Raw genomic sequence first — 12,942 nt, forward strand, 5'->3', positions numbered from 1 at the left:
ATGCAAAGAAGACAGTTAACTTGCAGCTATAAAAAATCGATGCATCTGGAACAGGAGATAACTGGACTAAACAAGTATTGCTACGAACATAAGATGAGGGCTTTCTTTTTATGGAGCTGGTTGACCATTTTTGGTCCAGCGTCCTCGTCGAGCTCTTCAACTTCCACGTCAACATCTGCTGTTTCGACTTCAACCGACTTTAAAGCTCAACCATTTCAAACTTCAATTGGTTCGTCCAGCATCGTCGCTTCCCCAGGATCGAGCGTCAAAGGCTCAACTATGTTTAAAATTTGAAATTTATAAATTGGAAAACTGATTCATTGAATTGAACATGTTATCAAACTCATTAAAAACAGTCAATCCTTACCAAAAATGGTGGCGCAAGCAAGGATCGCGCACAAATATTAGTTTAGCGCTAATGCAGTAATGTTTTTTTAAATAGAGAAATTGATTCGACAATTTGATATTTCTCTTCAAAAAACACGCACATGTTCGCCAATATCTAAACCAATCGCAGTGAGCTCTGCAAACTTTCCGGGCAAACAAAACAGAATTTGACAGAACCAGTTGAATACATTTAAGCAGTAATTTCTAGATGAAATATGGACATATGGATGACACCATCGATCAACAGCCCGATATCAGCCCATCTGGCTTTCTTAGCCAAATTTGTCACAATGCACATAGATAAACATTATTATGATGGCAACAGTTGGGTAAACTTGCTAAGATTCTTTGAATCCGCTTTGGTGCCATAAGATCAGCACTATATAAGCCCGTGTCATCATCCAAGAACACCATCAATACCCAAAATGAAAGTAACATCGATCGTCTTGTGTGGAATTCTATTCCTGGCAGCCTATCTCCTGGGGAGCAGTGAAGCGGTGACCTGTGAGGACAGTCCCAACGACGAAGAATGCATCGACTGCGACAAGAAACCAGAGGACAAAGAATGCTTGAAAGAGACGACCACAACGGCATCCACAACAACACCCACAACGGCACCCACAACGGCACCCACAACGGCACCCACAACGGCACCCACGACAGGCACGGACTCCAGCAGCACGGCACCAGGGACAGGATCCACCACAGCGGCATCATCAAGCGGCGCCAACACTCCTGCTCCGAGCAGCGACACGGCATCGGCCAGCGACTCAGCATCGACGTCGGGAAGCTCCAGCAATGCAGCCGCCAGAAGGAGGAGGAGGGCTGCCCGGAGGAGGGCTCGAAGGAGGCGTGCCGCCCGAAGGAGGCAGGCGGCCAGGAGGAGGGCTCAAAGGCGCAGGCGACAGAACCGATCCGGTTAAATAATATTCCCTCTTCGGAACTCGAGTAATGGCTCACTGGTTTCATATTCAACGATTTACGATTATTCTGAAAAAACTTAATATTGCATGCAATGCATTCCACAAACAAACTTTAGTTACTTATTATTTTTCATTTGAAAATTTGTATTAATGGTAATAGGGTATGCACTTTATATATTTAATCTTGTATAAAAGGGACTTACCTGATAATGTACTAATTAGTTTTGTAACGAAACATTCTAGAAAATTAAATGCAATTTGATTTTTAATGAAATATTAGCAATTGAATACGAAAAATAAAACTTTGACAAGCAAATGCAATGAAAGTCGATTTGAACAAAAGGCATTGAAAGCGATAGGCACTAAATAATTTAATTCAAAATAAACCTAAACTTTAATAGTTTTAACAAAAACAAAATGCTATAAAATAAGTTAAATGCTATAAATTAAAATAAAAATTTTCTAATTGGTAAACATGGTTTCGTCTTCATTTGAAAGGTATTCATATAAAAGAAAACTCTGCAACCAAATGATAAGCCAGAAAGGCAAAGTTACTAATTGTACGTCACATTAAACAGCCTTCAACCTTAAAAATTGAGAAACTAGTCAGAAATGGCATGGTTTATAATGTGGGTACACAGTCAATAATGAACATCATTCAAGGTGACTATAACTGAAAGCGTTCTAATTCTATTTTTTATGACAAAAAAGTCTTCTTCTAACAAATAGAACACACTGAGAGAAATTCAGTACCTACCTAAGGCATTAAATTCTATAATATATATGTTTCGATCTCAAAAAATGTATTACTAATATATTATTAACTTAAATATTAAAATAGAAACAATCAAAATCAAAATCAAAAGAATCTATTTACTTTTTAATATTGATAGCGTTCAATTGAAAGTTTAGGTTTTTATATGGGAATAAATGTTTGTGCGGCTTTGAAATACGATTTTTCTTCGTGTGTACAACTATCATTTTTAGCCAATACTTGGCGAATTCTGAGCAAACAATCTAGGAATATGTATAAACAAATTTGATAGAAACAGCTGCGTAAATTTTACCAATAGTCCTTGGGTAAGAAGAGCGCCTGTGATCGACCCACTATATAAGCCTTTCCGAAATCCGACATCACCATCAATCTACAATCTCCAATCAGCAAATCCACAATGAGAGCAGCCACCATCATCTCCGCAATCTTCGTCCTGACAGCCTGTCTCTTGAGGAGCAGCGAAGCGGCGACCTGTACCGTTGCTCCCACCGACGCTAACTGCATCAACTGCACCACCAATCCCACGGAAGCCGAGTGCGTTGCCGAGGCCGCAGCTGCCGCAGCTGCCGCAGCTGCCGCAGCTGCCGCCACAACCACCACAACCACTGTGGCGCCAACCTCTACAACCACCGAAGCGTCGACCAGCACTTCGTCCGGAAACCGGAAGATCGTGCGCGTTAGCAACCTGAGCTACTCCGTCACCCGTCGCATCCGCGTCAACAGCACCACCACCCGCTCCACCAGCCGCAGTGGCAAGACAAATCGCAGACGCTCCACCAACGCGAACCGCAACCTAAGGCGCAAAAACAACAAAAACAAAGCCAAGCGGGGCAACACGAGAGCCCGACGTGGAAATGGCAACGTTCGTGTCGTGGTTGGTTAGAAATCTGTATCATGAGGAAATTGTTAAATAAAGAAATATAATTGAAAATGTAAAAGCGATAATATTTAAATTGTTTGATTTTAATTATAAGCTTTTAATTAAAACATTTTAAAGTTACAGTTTTAGCTTTCACTTACATCACCCCAATCAAATTATTGAATGACAAACAATTTTCAAATTTCAACTTATTTAACGCAAAAAGAAATCCAAAAAAATGCTAACTTCAGCAAGCCATAGCCAAAAAAAAAAAAAGCTGACCTAATCGTGCCGATTTTAATCACTATGGACGACAGTACATGTAGGGACGATGCGCACCAAGAGCGTTGCCGTAGAATTGAAAATCTGCTGTGATGGACCGATCGTAACGAGTAATAAACCAATCGAAAGGTATCGCATACCAAGACTTTGGGAAAATTAACTGGTTCAGGAAAAACGGTGGTGATAATGACATACTAAAATTTTTTTAAGTTTAGTTCTTCAGCTTGGTTTGGTAAAAAAATACACTTTTTTTAACACAGTTTAAATTATGTTCAATATACGCGTCGAATGACTCCAAATTTGACCCCGATGCCCCGTTCCAAAGCTATTCAACATTGTGTAGGGAAAATACCTGGATGAATATAATTTCCTAAGGCAAGAAAGCAATTTAAAAATGCATACTAATATAGGAAGCTTAATCGTGTTTGTTTCAAATTTACAATATATATATATATATATAATGAGTATAAAATTAACTTGTATTCCTCGTAACTTTATTGGTGTCCATATTAAGCACTATAATCCGAATGTGGCAAATAACACCGTGTTGGCAGTTTTCTTCCTACATAGCTAAGAAGCTCTAACTGAAACAGTCCCAAACCAAAAAGCCAAAAAGCAAGAAATCGGAGGGTGGAAATAAACTATAATATAAAAACCAAATCGTTCACTTTAAGAAGGGATCCCTAAAGCAATAGCTAGACAAGCCGATCCACTAAAGGATTTTGCAGTGTTTTAAATAAAAATATAAAATTCGAGTTATTTATCTTTAAGATTGTAGCCAAAAACACGAATGTCCAATAAAATTCAATGACATAAAATAGCTGAGTTTATATAAAAAATGTCTCCATATTTATTTCATTATTTTTCTAGTAAAATAAATAAAGTTTTTTTGGCCCAAATTGGTTTTTGCTGGTGTGCGCCACTGTGCCTGTGGTGGCGCCATCCTCAGCCACGCATTCTGCGTTCGTCGGATTGGTGGTACAGTTAATGCAGTTAGCGTCGGTGGGGTCGGCGGTACAAGTGACCGCCTCACTGCTCCTCAGGAGACAAGTCGCCAGGACGACGACGACGGTTAAGATGGTGGCTGCTTTCATCGTTGAATTTCTGATTGCGGTTGGCACATCCATGAAAACTTTGACTTTTATATGCGTTCCATTCCTCAAACCTTTCGCTGCCAAAAGATTATTCGTAGATTTACGCAGCTGGTGCTTGTTTGTTGAGAATTCGCAAATGTTATCTCTCTTCAAACAAATTTTAACATATAATTTTTTAACCGATAGTATGGTTAGAAAACAATATACTTTTTCAAAATTTGTTTGAAGAGTGATAGCATTAACAATTTTAACAGGTAGCAAGGTGTTTTTAACAAATTTAATCAGATGAATTCGTCTTTTTTGTTGCGGTGATTGTTTTGAAATCCTCATCTTTGACTTAATTTTTTTTAATAATTACTGAAATAAGGGTTCGATTTAAAGTAAGCATAAACAAAAGCTGACATTAAACGAGTCTTGTGGCCAAAAATTGAGTTACTACTATAATTTGCATTAAAATTCAAAATTCTTGATGTTAATTTTGAAAGAGGGGCTCTGTTGACCCTAATCAAAAATATAGTTACGAAAATGTACTCTTTAACAGGTTACATATTTTTTATAGAAAAGAATATACCTTTTTACTTCACTTTAAAATAATCAGATTATTGACACAGTTGTTAAGAATTTTGGCTTGTTTTTCCTAATGTTTGCTAAGAATTTTTGAATTGGAATGTATTTTTTTTACGTGTTATGTTGAAAAGGAGGTGTGATAATGCATCTTTAAAAGAGGTAAATAATCGTTAACACAATCCATTGTTTTAATACCCTTGCAGAGGGTATTATAATTTCAGTGAGAAGTTTGCAACGCATTGAAGAAGACATTTCCGACCCTATAAAGTATATATATTCTTGATCAGCATCGCCAGGTGAGTCGATCTAGCCATGTCTGTCTGTCCGGTCTTCTGTCCGGCCGTTTCTAGTACAAGTACTAGTCTTTCATTTTAAAGCTATTTGCATGAAACTTTCCCAAAAGTTGTCTTTCTATTGCAGGTAGCATATAAGTCGGAACGAACCGGATCGGACGTCTATAGCATGTGGCTCCCATAGGAACAATCGCAAAAATAAATGACAAAAAAATTATAACTTTGCTGTTTTTTAATTTATTTTTAGTTCTTCGACATATTAATATTCGGTTAATATTTCAGAATTACGGCTTAAATTTCATCAAAATCGTACGACATAACAAAAAGATCCCATGAGAACAAAAAAAATATTTAAAAAAAAATGTTTAAAATTTAACTTTTTTATTTTGTATTTTTTTTAGAAATTCTTTTTTATTAATTAATAATTTTAAAATTTTTTTAAAATCGGAAAACGATACCAAATAGCTGCCATAGGAAGTATCAAATATTATGGCTGCAAATCATTATAGCTTTAATGTTTATATACGCAAGTCAATCATAATTTTAATGTTACCAAGAATATTTAATTTTTGCAATAGCTGCAAGGGTATATGAACTTCGGCTTGCCGATGTTTCTTATTCAGCTTATAAATAAAACTATGTTTAATGCAAGGCAAATTCTAATAAACTAGTGTAGCAGACTCATATGTCCCCTAAAATATTCCCAAATTTGGGCAAAGAATTTGAAGAAATTGTTTTCTTCATAATTTTATTGGAGTGGGAATGTTTCTAGCCGACTATGATGCGAACGTTTCCCCTTCTCACGTTGACACGCCTGGAATTGTTCCTGCGCCTCCGGTTGCGGAGGGTGGTGCGAATGGTGCTGCTCCTCGACGAGTTCCTATTGACGCGGATGCGACGGACGGCGGTGTAGCGCATGTTGCTCAGGCGCACGATTTTCCGCTTTCTGGAAGAGGATACGGTGGTGGTCGTCACAGTGGTTGTTTCCGCCACAGTAGTAGTGGGCGCCACTGTGGTTGTGGTGGTCTCGCATTCTGCGTTCGTCGTATTGGTGCTGCAGTCAATGCAGTTAGCGTCGGTGGGGTCGGCGGTACAAGTGACCGCCTCACTGCTCCTCAGGAGACAAGTCGCCAGGACGACGACGACGGTTAAGATGGTGGCTGCTCTCATGGTGGGATATCTGATTGCGGGTTGCAGATGGATGAAGGTTGCGGCTTTTGCCGCTGGCAAAAGATTATTGGCAAATTTACGCAGCTGGTTCTTATAAATTTTGCATAATTTTGTTCGCATGTTTACCGAGAATTCGTAAATACTATCGGTTAGAAAAAGGATGATTAAATATTGTTTAAAGAGAGATATCATTAGCAAATTTTATAAGTGTTAGTATTATTCAACAAACTGAATCAGTTGAATTTGTGTTTTAAGTTGTTGCAGTTCTTTTTACGTAATAAATCAATTGAAAAATAAATATACATTTGCAGATTGTCAATAATTTAAATAAATAAACAATCATATACGTTTTAACCTAGCCAATTGAGTTCCAAATTTCGTTAGATGACACAAAAAAAAGTAATTACTTTTAGTTTTTTAGATTTTTGTCAATACATTTTCAAAAGTTAATACATAGTTCACGTTATAAGATATAACTTGAGTTAAAACGTAAAAAAAACACAATTATAGAATAGAAAAATTCCTCTGGTTTCTCACAAAATACATTATTAAAAAGTATATAAAGGGCTGTTGTTATATTACGTCATCCTTTTTTTTTTTGTAATTCCTAACTGTAATTATTTCGCCATAGAAATTAAACAAAAAAAAAGACCATTGGAGTAGTCATCTCGCTGACCAACACGGACAAAGAAAATGTATAAGAAATTTTAAGATGCCATTTTTTTCAATGGCTCCCAAAATCAGGCAATGATAACTTCACCACCTGGATTGACAGTTTCCTACCATTCAGCTTTCTGCCATCGATGATATCGTCCCAGATCTTGAGCCAGTACTTTTGCTTGTCTAATCTGAATAATGAGTACGATGCTTCTTATATTTAACCAACTAATGTCTTAATAAGATAGAAAGAACCGAGTCATTAAATAAAAGCCTTTTGTCCAATTCGCGTGTTATTTTGACAGCTGTCGAAATTTGCCGATTCGAAAGTTTCTATTCAATCGATTTGTTGGCGCAGCTGTCGACCGTCCTCACAATAGATCCATGAATTAGGCAATTGGTATAAAAGCGATGGCACCCATCCGGAGATCATCAAGCAAATCCGTTCGCTTAAACCGATATCAACTATGAGGGTAACCACTCTACTTTTCGGCTTGGGCCTTTTGGTCCTCTGCTTTTCGAGCGGTAGGGCTGATAACGACTCCCGCCGAAAGCACCGACACGACTAATGGCAACACTGATGGCACTGATGGCAGCACTGATGGCAGCACTGATGGCAGCACCTCCCCCACTGATGGCAGCACTTCCCCCACTGATGGCAGCACCTCTCCCTCAACAGGTGGCAGCACTTCTCCCTCAACAGGTGGCAGCACCTCTCCCTCAACAGGTGGCAGCACCTCTCCCTCGACAGGTGGCAGCACAAGTCCTTCGACAGGAACCCCCGATGGTAGCCCCGCTTCCGGAAGTGGTGACAGCAACACCAGCAACAACAACAGCAGCAACAGGAACAACCGCAGGAGGATGCAGCGTCAGCGTCGTCGTCGCCAGCGTCAGCGGGCACAGCGCAGGAGGAACCGCCGCAACAACAGGAACAACAGAGTCAACAACAACGGTTAAGTAAAACTGATGGATCATTTGTTATACTTCCAAGCTGCATTTAAAAATAAATATACAGGATTCCTTAATATCCTAAATATATTGTTTCTCTGGGAAAGCTATTCTGGTATTTTAGAACAAAATAAGCCAACTTTGCCAACACATGTAATGCTATACAGGCAATTTTTACATATGTGTATAAAGACATTGAACTTTTTTTCAGACTCTGAATTCTTTTAAGAGTTTAGTTGTTAAAAAAAAAAACATTTTCATAGGTGTCTACTAGAAAGCAATTGATAAAAATAATTTCTTGTTGTCACTGATGAAACCTTAGGGAGTAAATCTTATCTATAGATTTTTCTCTCACTTGATATATGTATATTGCGCTATACAGTAACCGTAAAAGAACATTTTATTGCTTTCATTTGCTAGTCACTTATTCATACAGTTTCTTTATTGCACTTAAAACGTTCACATTAGATTCCACTACAACACTTTATTTCCTTTGACCTATTCAAATTGATATTTCTCGTTTGATTCCCACTAACAAAACTGGTTCCACAATTAATATTAATTAATTATCACAGAGCAAAGTTTTTAATTATACGAAACGAAATATTTTCTTCACCAAAGTTCATATCTGTGTCTACATGACTTAGTTTGCCTCTTCATTTTTAAAATATCAATTTCTAATGCTCGCACTTTTTATTAGTTCACAATTAATAGACGTAAAAACAAGAAACAAAACTCATTCTACCAGGTGTTGTCGATCTCAGCTTCATCCTGGCACTTAATCTTGACATTGGTGGCCGTGCCCTCAGCCGCCAGCCATGGCCTGCTCCATATCTTCACGGTGCACTCCTTATTGTCGGATCCATTGGACAGCTCCACGTCAAATTTGTGCAGAGAACCAGCCACCACTTGGCTACTTGCAGAGAGCACATTCACAACTCTGAAATATGAAACATTTCAAATTACTTATTATTATTATTTTGTACTTTTGGAAAAGTGCTCTTGAAAAATGAAGATTCACTCTAGCTCGTATAACTTTATCGCTTACTCGTAGTTTGGACCATCTCCTGTTGCCAGTTTGGCAAGCGTAGTTGTTAAAAGCTCTCTAGCCGCGGATAAATCATCTCCCTCCAAAGGTTTTGCAGCACCGGGCGGCAGCCTCTGCATTTTGGATTACAATAAGATAAAAATATATAACAAGTAATTAAAAACTTACGCCATCGACAGCAACGGCCAGGGTCAGTCCCAGAACAAAGATCACTTTCATCGCTTGCATTTTCCTCTAGACTCTGCTTTAAACTGAGTACACTCGGGGCTTAGGAAACCGCTTTTATAGGAAACCGATTTCGTCTGAGCATTCGCTGAGAATATTTTCTTTATTTATTTGCGATCGGCACTAACCGGCCGGAGAGGAGCTAGTGTGCACTAAAACCTGAACCCGACGACAATGAAGCCGCTCGTCGAGCATCTTTATTTAATTTTAGTTTATAGCCTTTTAGCTTGTTTTGCCTTTGGACTTGACTGTGACTTTGTAATTTCATTATTCTTGTTTGCCCATTATCGGTACAGCAACACCCTTTTACTTGAGTCAGCAACAAACAAAAAAAAAACCGAGAAAAACAAATGTATATTTCATAAAACCGCAACATTCGTATATAAATAGCTCAGTTCATTGCTTTCAGCTACACTCATTTTTCATGCATAAATTTTACAAGCTCTTGGAAGTTTTGATTATGACGAAGTCATACCAACGGAAACCCCTAGAGATATGGACTTCCTTTCGACCACAAGAAAATAAAATCTAAATATATGCAAATTTAAATAAACGAATTCTTTTGATTCTATGGTTTCAATGTTCTTCAGCTGCGAGTTTTGTGTCATCAAAATGAAACACATTTAACAAATTTTTATTTAACTTCCAGGCAGATAAGCGGTTACAAATCGAGTTCACAAAGCATTTCTCGGCAAAAAAAACAAAGCTTTTTAAGAGCTGGGCGAAAACTAAATGCTTACAAAAAAAAAAATAAAAAAGTCCACAATATTCCAGTCCGCAATTGATCAAATTAAAGTTGAAAACAAAGTAGAAAACTATTTATGAATTTAATTTGTCAGATTTTATTTGGGGGAGTTCCCTTACACGGACATAAACTAATTTGCCCTTGGCGAATTACTCATTTCGTGCAATATCAATAACTATTGTTCAACGATGTAATCTGATAAGCGATACTAAAGTACAAATAAAATTAAATACTCACCAACGTACAAGTAGAAAAAGTCAATTGTTGTTGTGGGGAGAACGAAGCCAATTCAACACAACAAAGTAATATAAGCACAGAGAGAACAACTGATGACGTCGACGTTGACTAATATATTCAAACAATATTTGAGGGAGACAAAGCAAACGACTCACTATTTGAGATAAAAAAAACAAACTGGTTTGCCAATAGAACTGGCTAAGCAATAACAAACTCACCGGACATCATGTATATTTTAATAACCAACCTTATGAGCCACCTGGAAGAACCATTTTATTACCAGTTAAGGATAAGGTTGGTATATAGGTATCACCTGTAGGCCAGAAAATGTGTACAAATACATAGCTACAGAAAATGGGTAAGGGGAAACGAATTTCTACCTAAATAATAAATAACAATGAGAAAAATCTTTGCAGGTAAAATTACATTTAGGTCAACATTGTTTTTTTTTTTTTTGTAAGAAGTCTTGTTATTTTATTATTACATATTCTTAAGAAAAGACATTAGAAAATTCGATAAATTAATTTTACAATACCAGCATCAACTAATATGAATGAAAACATGATCAGTGCTTACAGATATTAATGAATCTTTGAAAAAAAAATGAAAACTTTTACCAAGTTCGGTCCAGTTCTTCATCTTCGCCGGAAAACTTGATCTTGATATTGGTACCATCTTTTTTCATCCAGGGGCGGGTCCAGATCTGCACGGTGCACTGTTTTCTAACGGATCCGTCATCCAGCTCCACCTCGAAGGTGTTAAGAGTTCCAGCTACAACCTGGCCGGTTACAGAGATCACATTAACTGCCCTAAAACGGTGGGAAATTACAAATGCAATGGCCAACTCTTGTCAATTCTGAGACTTCACTTACTTGTACTTGGGACCACCTCCGGCGGCCAAATGGGCAAGGGTATCATCCAGAAGTTGGAGAGCCTCCTTCCTGTCATCCCCTTTCAGCTGACTGATACCTCCTACAACGTTTTCGGCGGACATGGCCATTGTAGCAAAACTCAACAGAACCAAAACAAAAAGTACAACGACTTCGCTCAACGCTTGTGGGACAACTGATGAAGCTTTCGTTGGGGTAGAAGCTTTTATGCCAGTTATCTCAATGGAATTGTGACAAATATAATGAATAACAAAGGGGTTGCACCCTTTTTAAGGCCATTACCTAGCAAGAAAATTATGGATCTTTATGTAGTCCTATTATTAAATGTTTAATGACAATGATTTTCTATTTAAAGAGCTCAATTATCCATTATAGAATCTTATAGACCGCCTTTACTTATTATAAGTATAACCATTATCGTTTATTTTTTCATAAGTCCAGAATAGAAATTTGAGTTTTCTTAACTCCAAAGAACTTTTTACCAGGTGCTGTCGACCTCTCCATCGTCACCGGTGCACTTGATCTTGATGTTGGTGCCGTCTTTCTCCAGCCATGGCTGAGTCCAGATCTTCACGGTGCACTGCTTTTTGTCGGTTCCATTCTCCAGCTCCACTTCGTAGGTGTTGAGACGTCCAGACACGGTTTGACCCGTCACAGAGGTCACATTAATAGCCCTAGTGGGGTTAACCAATACGTTCAATTTTGTGTTCAGTTCGATTTGAGTTTCAGCTTACTTGTAGCTTGGTCCAGAGCCAGTAGCCAGCTGGGCTAGGGTAGCATCCAGGAGGGTAAGAGCCTCCTTTCGCTGATCTCCCTCCAGCTGGGAAATACCTCCGACAACCTTCTCATCAGCAAAGGCAGCCACGCTCAGGAGAACCAGGCCCAAAATGTAGAACGACTTCATGTTGCTTGCTCGACGATTGTGAGAACACTGATGAGCACACGGCGATGTGACCCATTATATACCTCTCATCTCCGTGGGAGATTGACAATGGAAAAATACAATGAGCAGGTGTAACTAGGGGTATATTAGGCTGTCTAAAATCTGTGACCAAACTAACAATACAATTATTTTTAAATAAAACCAATATATGTATGTATACCAAAATACTAAAAAAAAAATTAAGTGTAGTTTTCTAACAAAAATAAATTTCGTTTTTTGAAAACGTACTTTTATAAAGAAAAGTATTTAAGTCAATATTTGAATTTATGGCTCAATTCTTTGATAAATATTGTATTTGGGTATCTTAAAGTTGAACCCTTTATTCTGCTCTTATCTAAATATTTATAGTTTATATTCAAAGGTCCGCCCGTTTAAATTAGCATCTATTTACATGATATATGTATAAATGTATGTATTTGAGATGAAAGCAAACAAAAGCGTTTTAAAATATTCTATTTATGATCATATAGTCTAAAGACGCTAATTAATTGATTTATTAAATGAAGAAAGGGTACTTTGCTGTATATTATGAATTTTTCATCTTCAGTTTAGAGAGCACTTGCGGTTTGGATTGAAAAGCTGTGCAAATAAACACAAAAGCACACCACACTCTTGACGCTCTATGCATGAAAGTAATACTCACGTACATATTTATAATCATGGCTCCAAAGCGCGCACAAACATCTGGTTTGCGGGGAAATCACCTCTTATCATAATTTCTGATTGGGTGTTCTACATAGGTCGGCCGATATGATCTGAAACTTTCCTTTGTGCAAGCACATATGAAAATCATTTCTATTTTATAAGCATTGTATTATAATACGACTCGGTTGCAACTATCCACTCAGCAATTTGTCATAATACAGTAATATGACAGTGCCTAATGGTATTGCTTAATT

The 12,942-nt window shown here is 37.7% G+C and overlaps 7 protein-coding genes across 8 annotated transcripts; 3 read left to right on the plus strand and 4 right to left on the minus strand.

Moving 5' to 3' along the window:
* The first annotated feature begins 479 nt into the window (after positions 1 to 479).
* On the plus strand, positions 480 to 1,507 carry LOC128256892 (salivary glue protein Sgs-3). Its single transcript, XM_052987603.1, has one exon. The coding sequence runs from the start codon at positions 813 to 815 to the stop codon at positions 1,308 to 1,310; it is 498 nt and encodes a 165-aa protein (XP_052843563.1). The 5' UTR covers positions 480 to 812; the 3' UTR covers positions 1,311 to 1,507.
* Positions 1,508 to 2,210: 703 nt separating this feature from the next.
* On the plus strand, positions 2,211 to 2,968 carry LOC128256903 (uncharacterized). The gene has a single exon (XM_052987614.1). It carries the CDS (start codon positions 2,483 to 2,485, stop codon positions 2,966 to 2,968), a length of 486 nt encoding a protein of 161 aa, XP_052843574.1. The 5' UTR covers positions 2,211 to 2,482.
* Positions 2,969 to 5,657: 2,689 nt separating this feature from the next.
* Positions 5,658 to 7,189, minus strand: LOC128263951 (protein new-glue 2). Of its 2 annotated transcripts, none has more exons than XM_052999237.1 (2): positions 7,134 to 7,189; positions 5,658 to 6,360 (listed from the first exon to the last, which is right to left on the minus strand). In XM_052999237.1, the coding sequence occupies exon 2, from the start codon at positions 6,348 to 6,350 to the stop codon at positions 5,949 to 5,951; it is 402 nt and encodes a 133-aa protein (XP_052855197.1). In that variant the 5' UTR covers positions 6,351 to 6,360; positions 7,134 to 7,189; the 3' UTR covers positions 5,658 to 5,948. The 2 variants fall into 2 exon arrangements, with proteins under 2 accessions (XP_052855197.1, XP_052855194.1); XM_052999234.1 differs by having other exon boundaries at positions 5,658 to 6,492; positions 7,134 to 7,174.
* Positions 7,190 to 7,474: 285 nt separating this feature from the next.
* LOC128252312 (putative uncharacterized protein DDB_G0283051) lies at positions 7,475 to 7,964 on the plus strand. The gene is made up of 2 exons (XM_052979944.1): positions 7,475 to 7,532; positions 7,687 to 7,964. The coding sequence occupies exons 1-2, from the start codon at positions 7,475 to 7,477 to the stop codon at positions 7,962 to 7,964; spliced, it is 336 nt and encodes a 111-aa protein (XP_052835904.1).
* A 665-nt stretch (positions 7,965 to 8,629) lies between these two features.
* LOC128266189 (cystatin-like protein) lies at positions 8,630 to 9,330 on the minus strand. The gene is made up of 3 exons (XM_053002531.1): positions 9,172 to 9,330; positions 9,004 to 9,116; positions 8,630 to 8,895 (listed from the first exon to the last, which is right to left on the minus strand). The coding sequence occupies exons 1-3, from the start codon at positions 9,229 to 9,231 to the stop codon at positions 8,697 to 8,699; spliced, it is 372 nt and encodes a 123-aa protein (XP_052858491.1). The 5' UTR covers positions 9,232 to 9,330; the 3' UTR covers positions 8,630 to 8,696.
* A 1,320-nt stretch (positions 9,331 to 10,650) lies between these two features.
* Positions 10,651 to 11,360, minus strand: LOC128266193 (cystatin-like protein). Its single transcript, XM_053002544.1, has 2 exons — positions 11,083 to 11,360; positions 10,651 to 11,019 (listed from the first exon to the last, which is right to left on the minus strand). The coding sequence occupies exons 1-2, from the start codon at positions 11,208 to 11,210 to the stop codon at positions 10,824 to 10,826; spliced, it is 324 nt and encodes a 107-aa protein (XP_052858504.1). The 5' UTR covers positions 11,211 to 11,360; the 3' UTR covers positions 10,651 to 10,823.
* Positions 11,361 to 11,403: 43 nt separating this feature from the next.
* LOC128266180 (cystatin-like protein) lies at positions 11,404 to 12,088 on the minus strand. Its single transcript, XM_053002519.1, is given in 2 exon segments — positions 11,404 to 11,774; positions 11,835 to 12,088. Coding segments are annotated over 2 exon segments (435 nt in total). The 5' UTR covers positions 12,074 to 12,088; the 3' UTR covers positions 11,404 to 11,578.
* Between the last annotated feature and the right edge of the window lie 854 nt (positions 12,089 to 12,942).

Source organism: Drosophila gunungcola, chromosome 3R (genome assembly GCF_025200985.1).
Source record: "Drosophila gunungcola strain Sukarami chromosome 3R, Dgunungcola_SK_2, whole genome shotgun sequence".
Taxonomy (NCBI): domain Eukaryota; kingdom Metazoa; phylum Arthropoda; class Insecta; order Diptera; family Drosophilidae; genus Drosophila; species Drosophila gunungcola.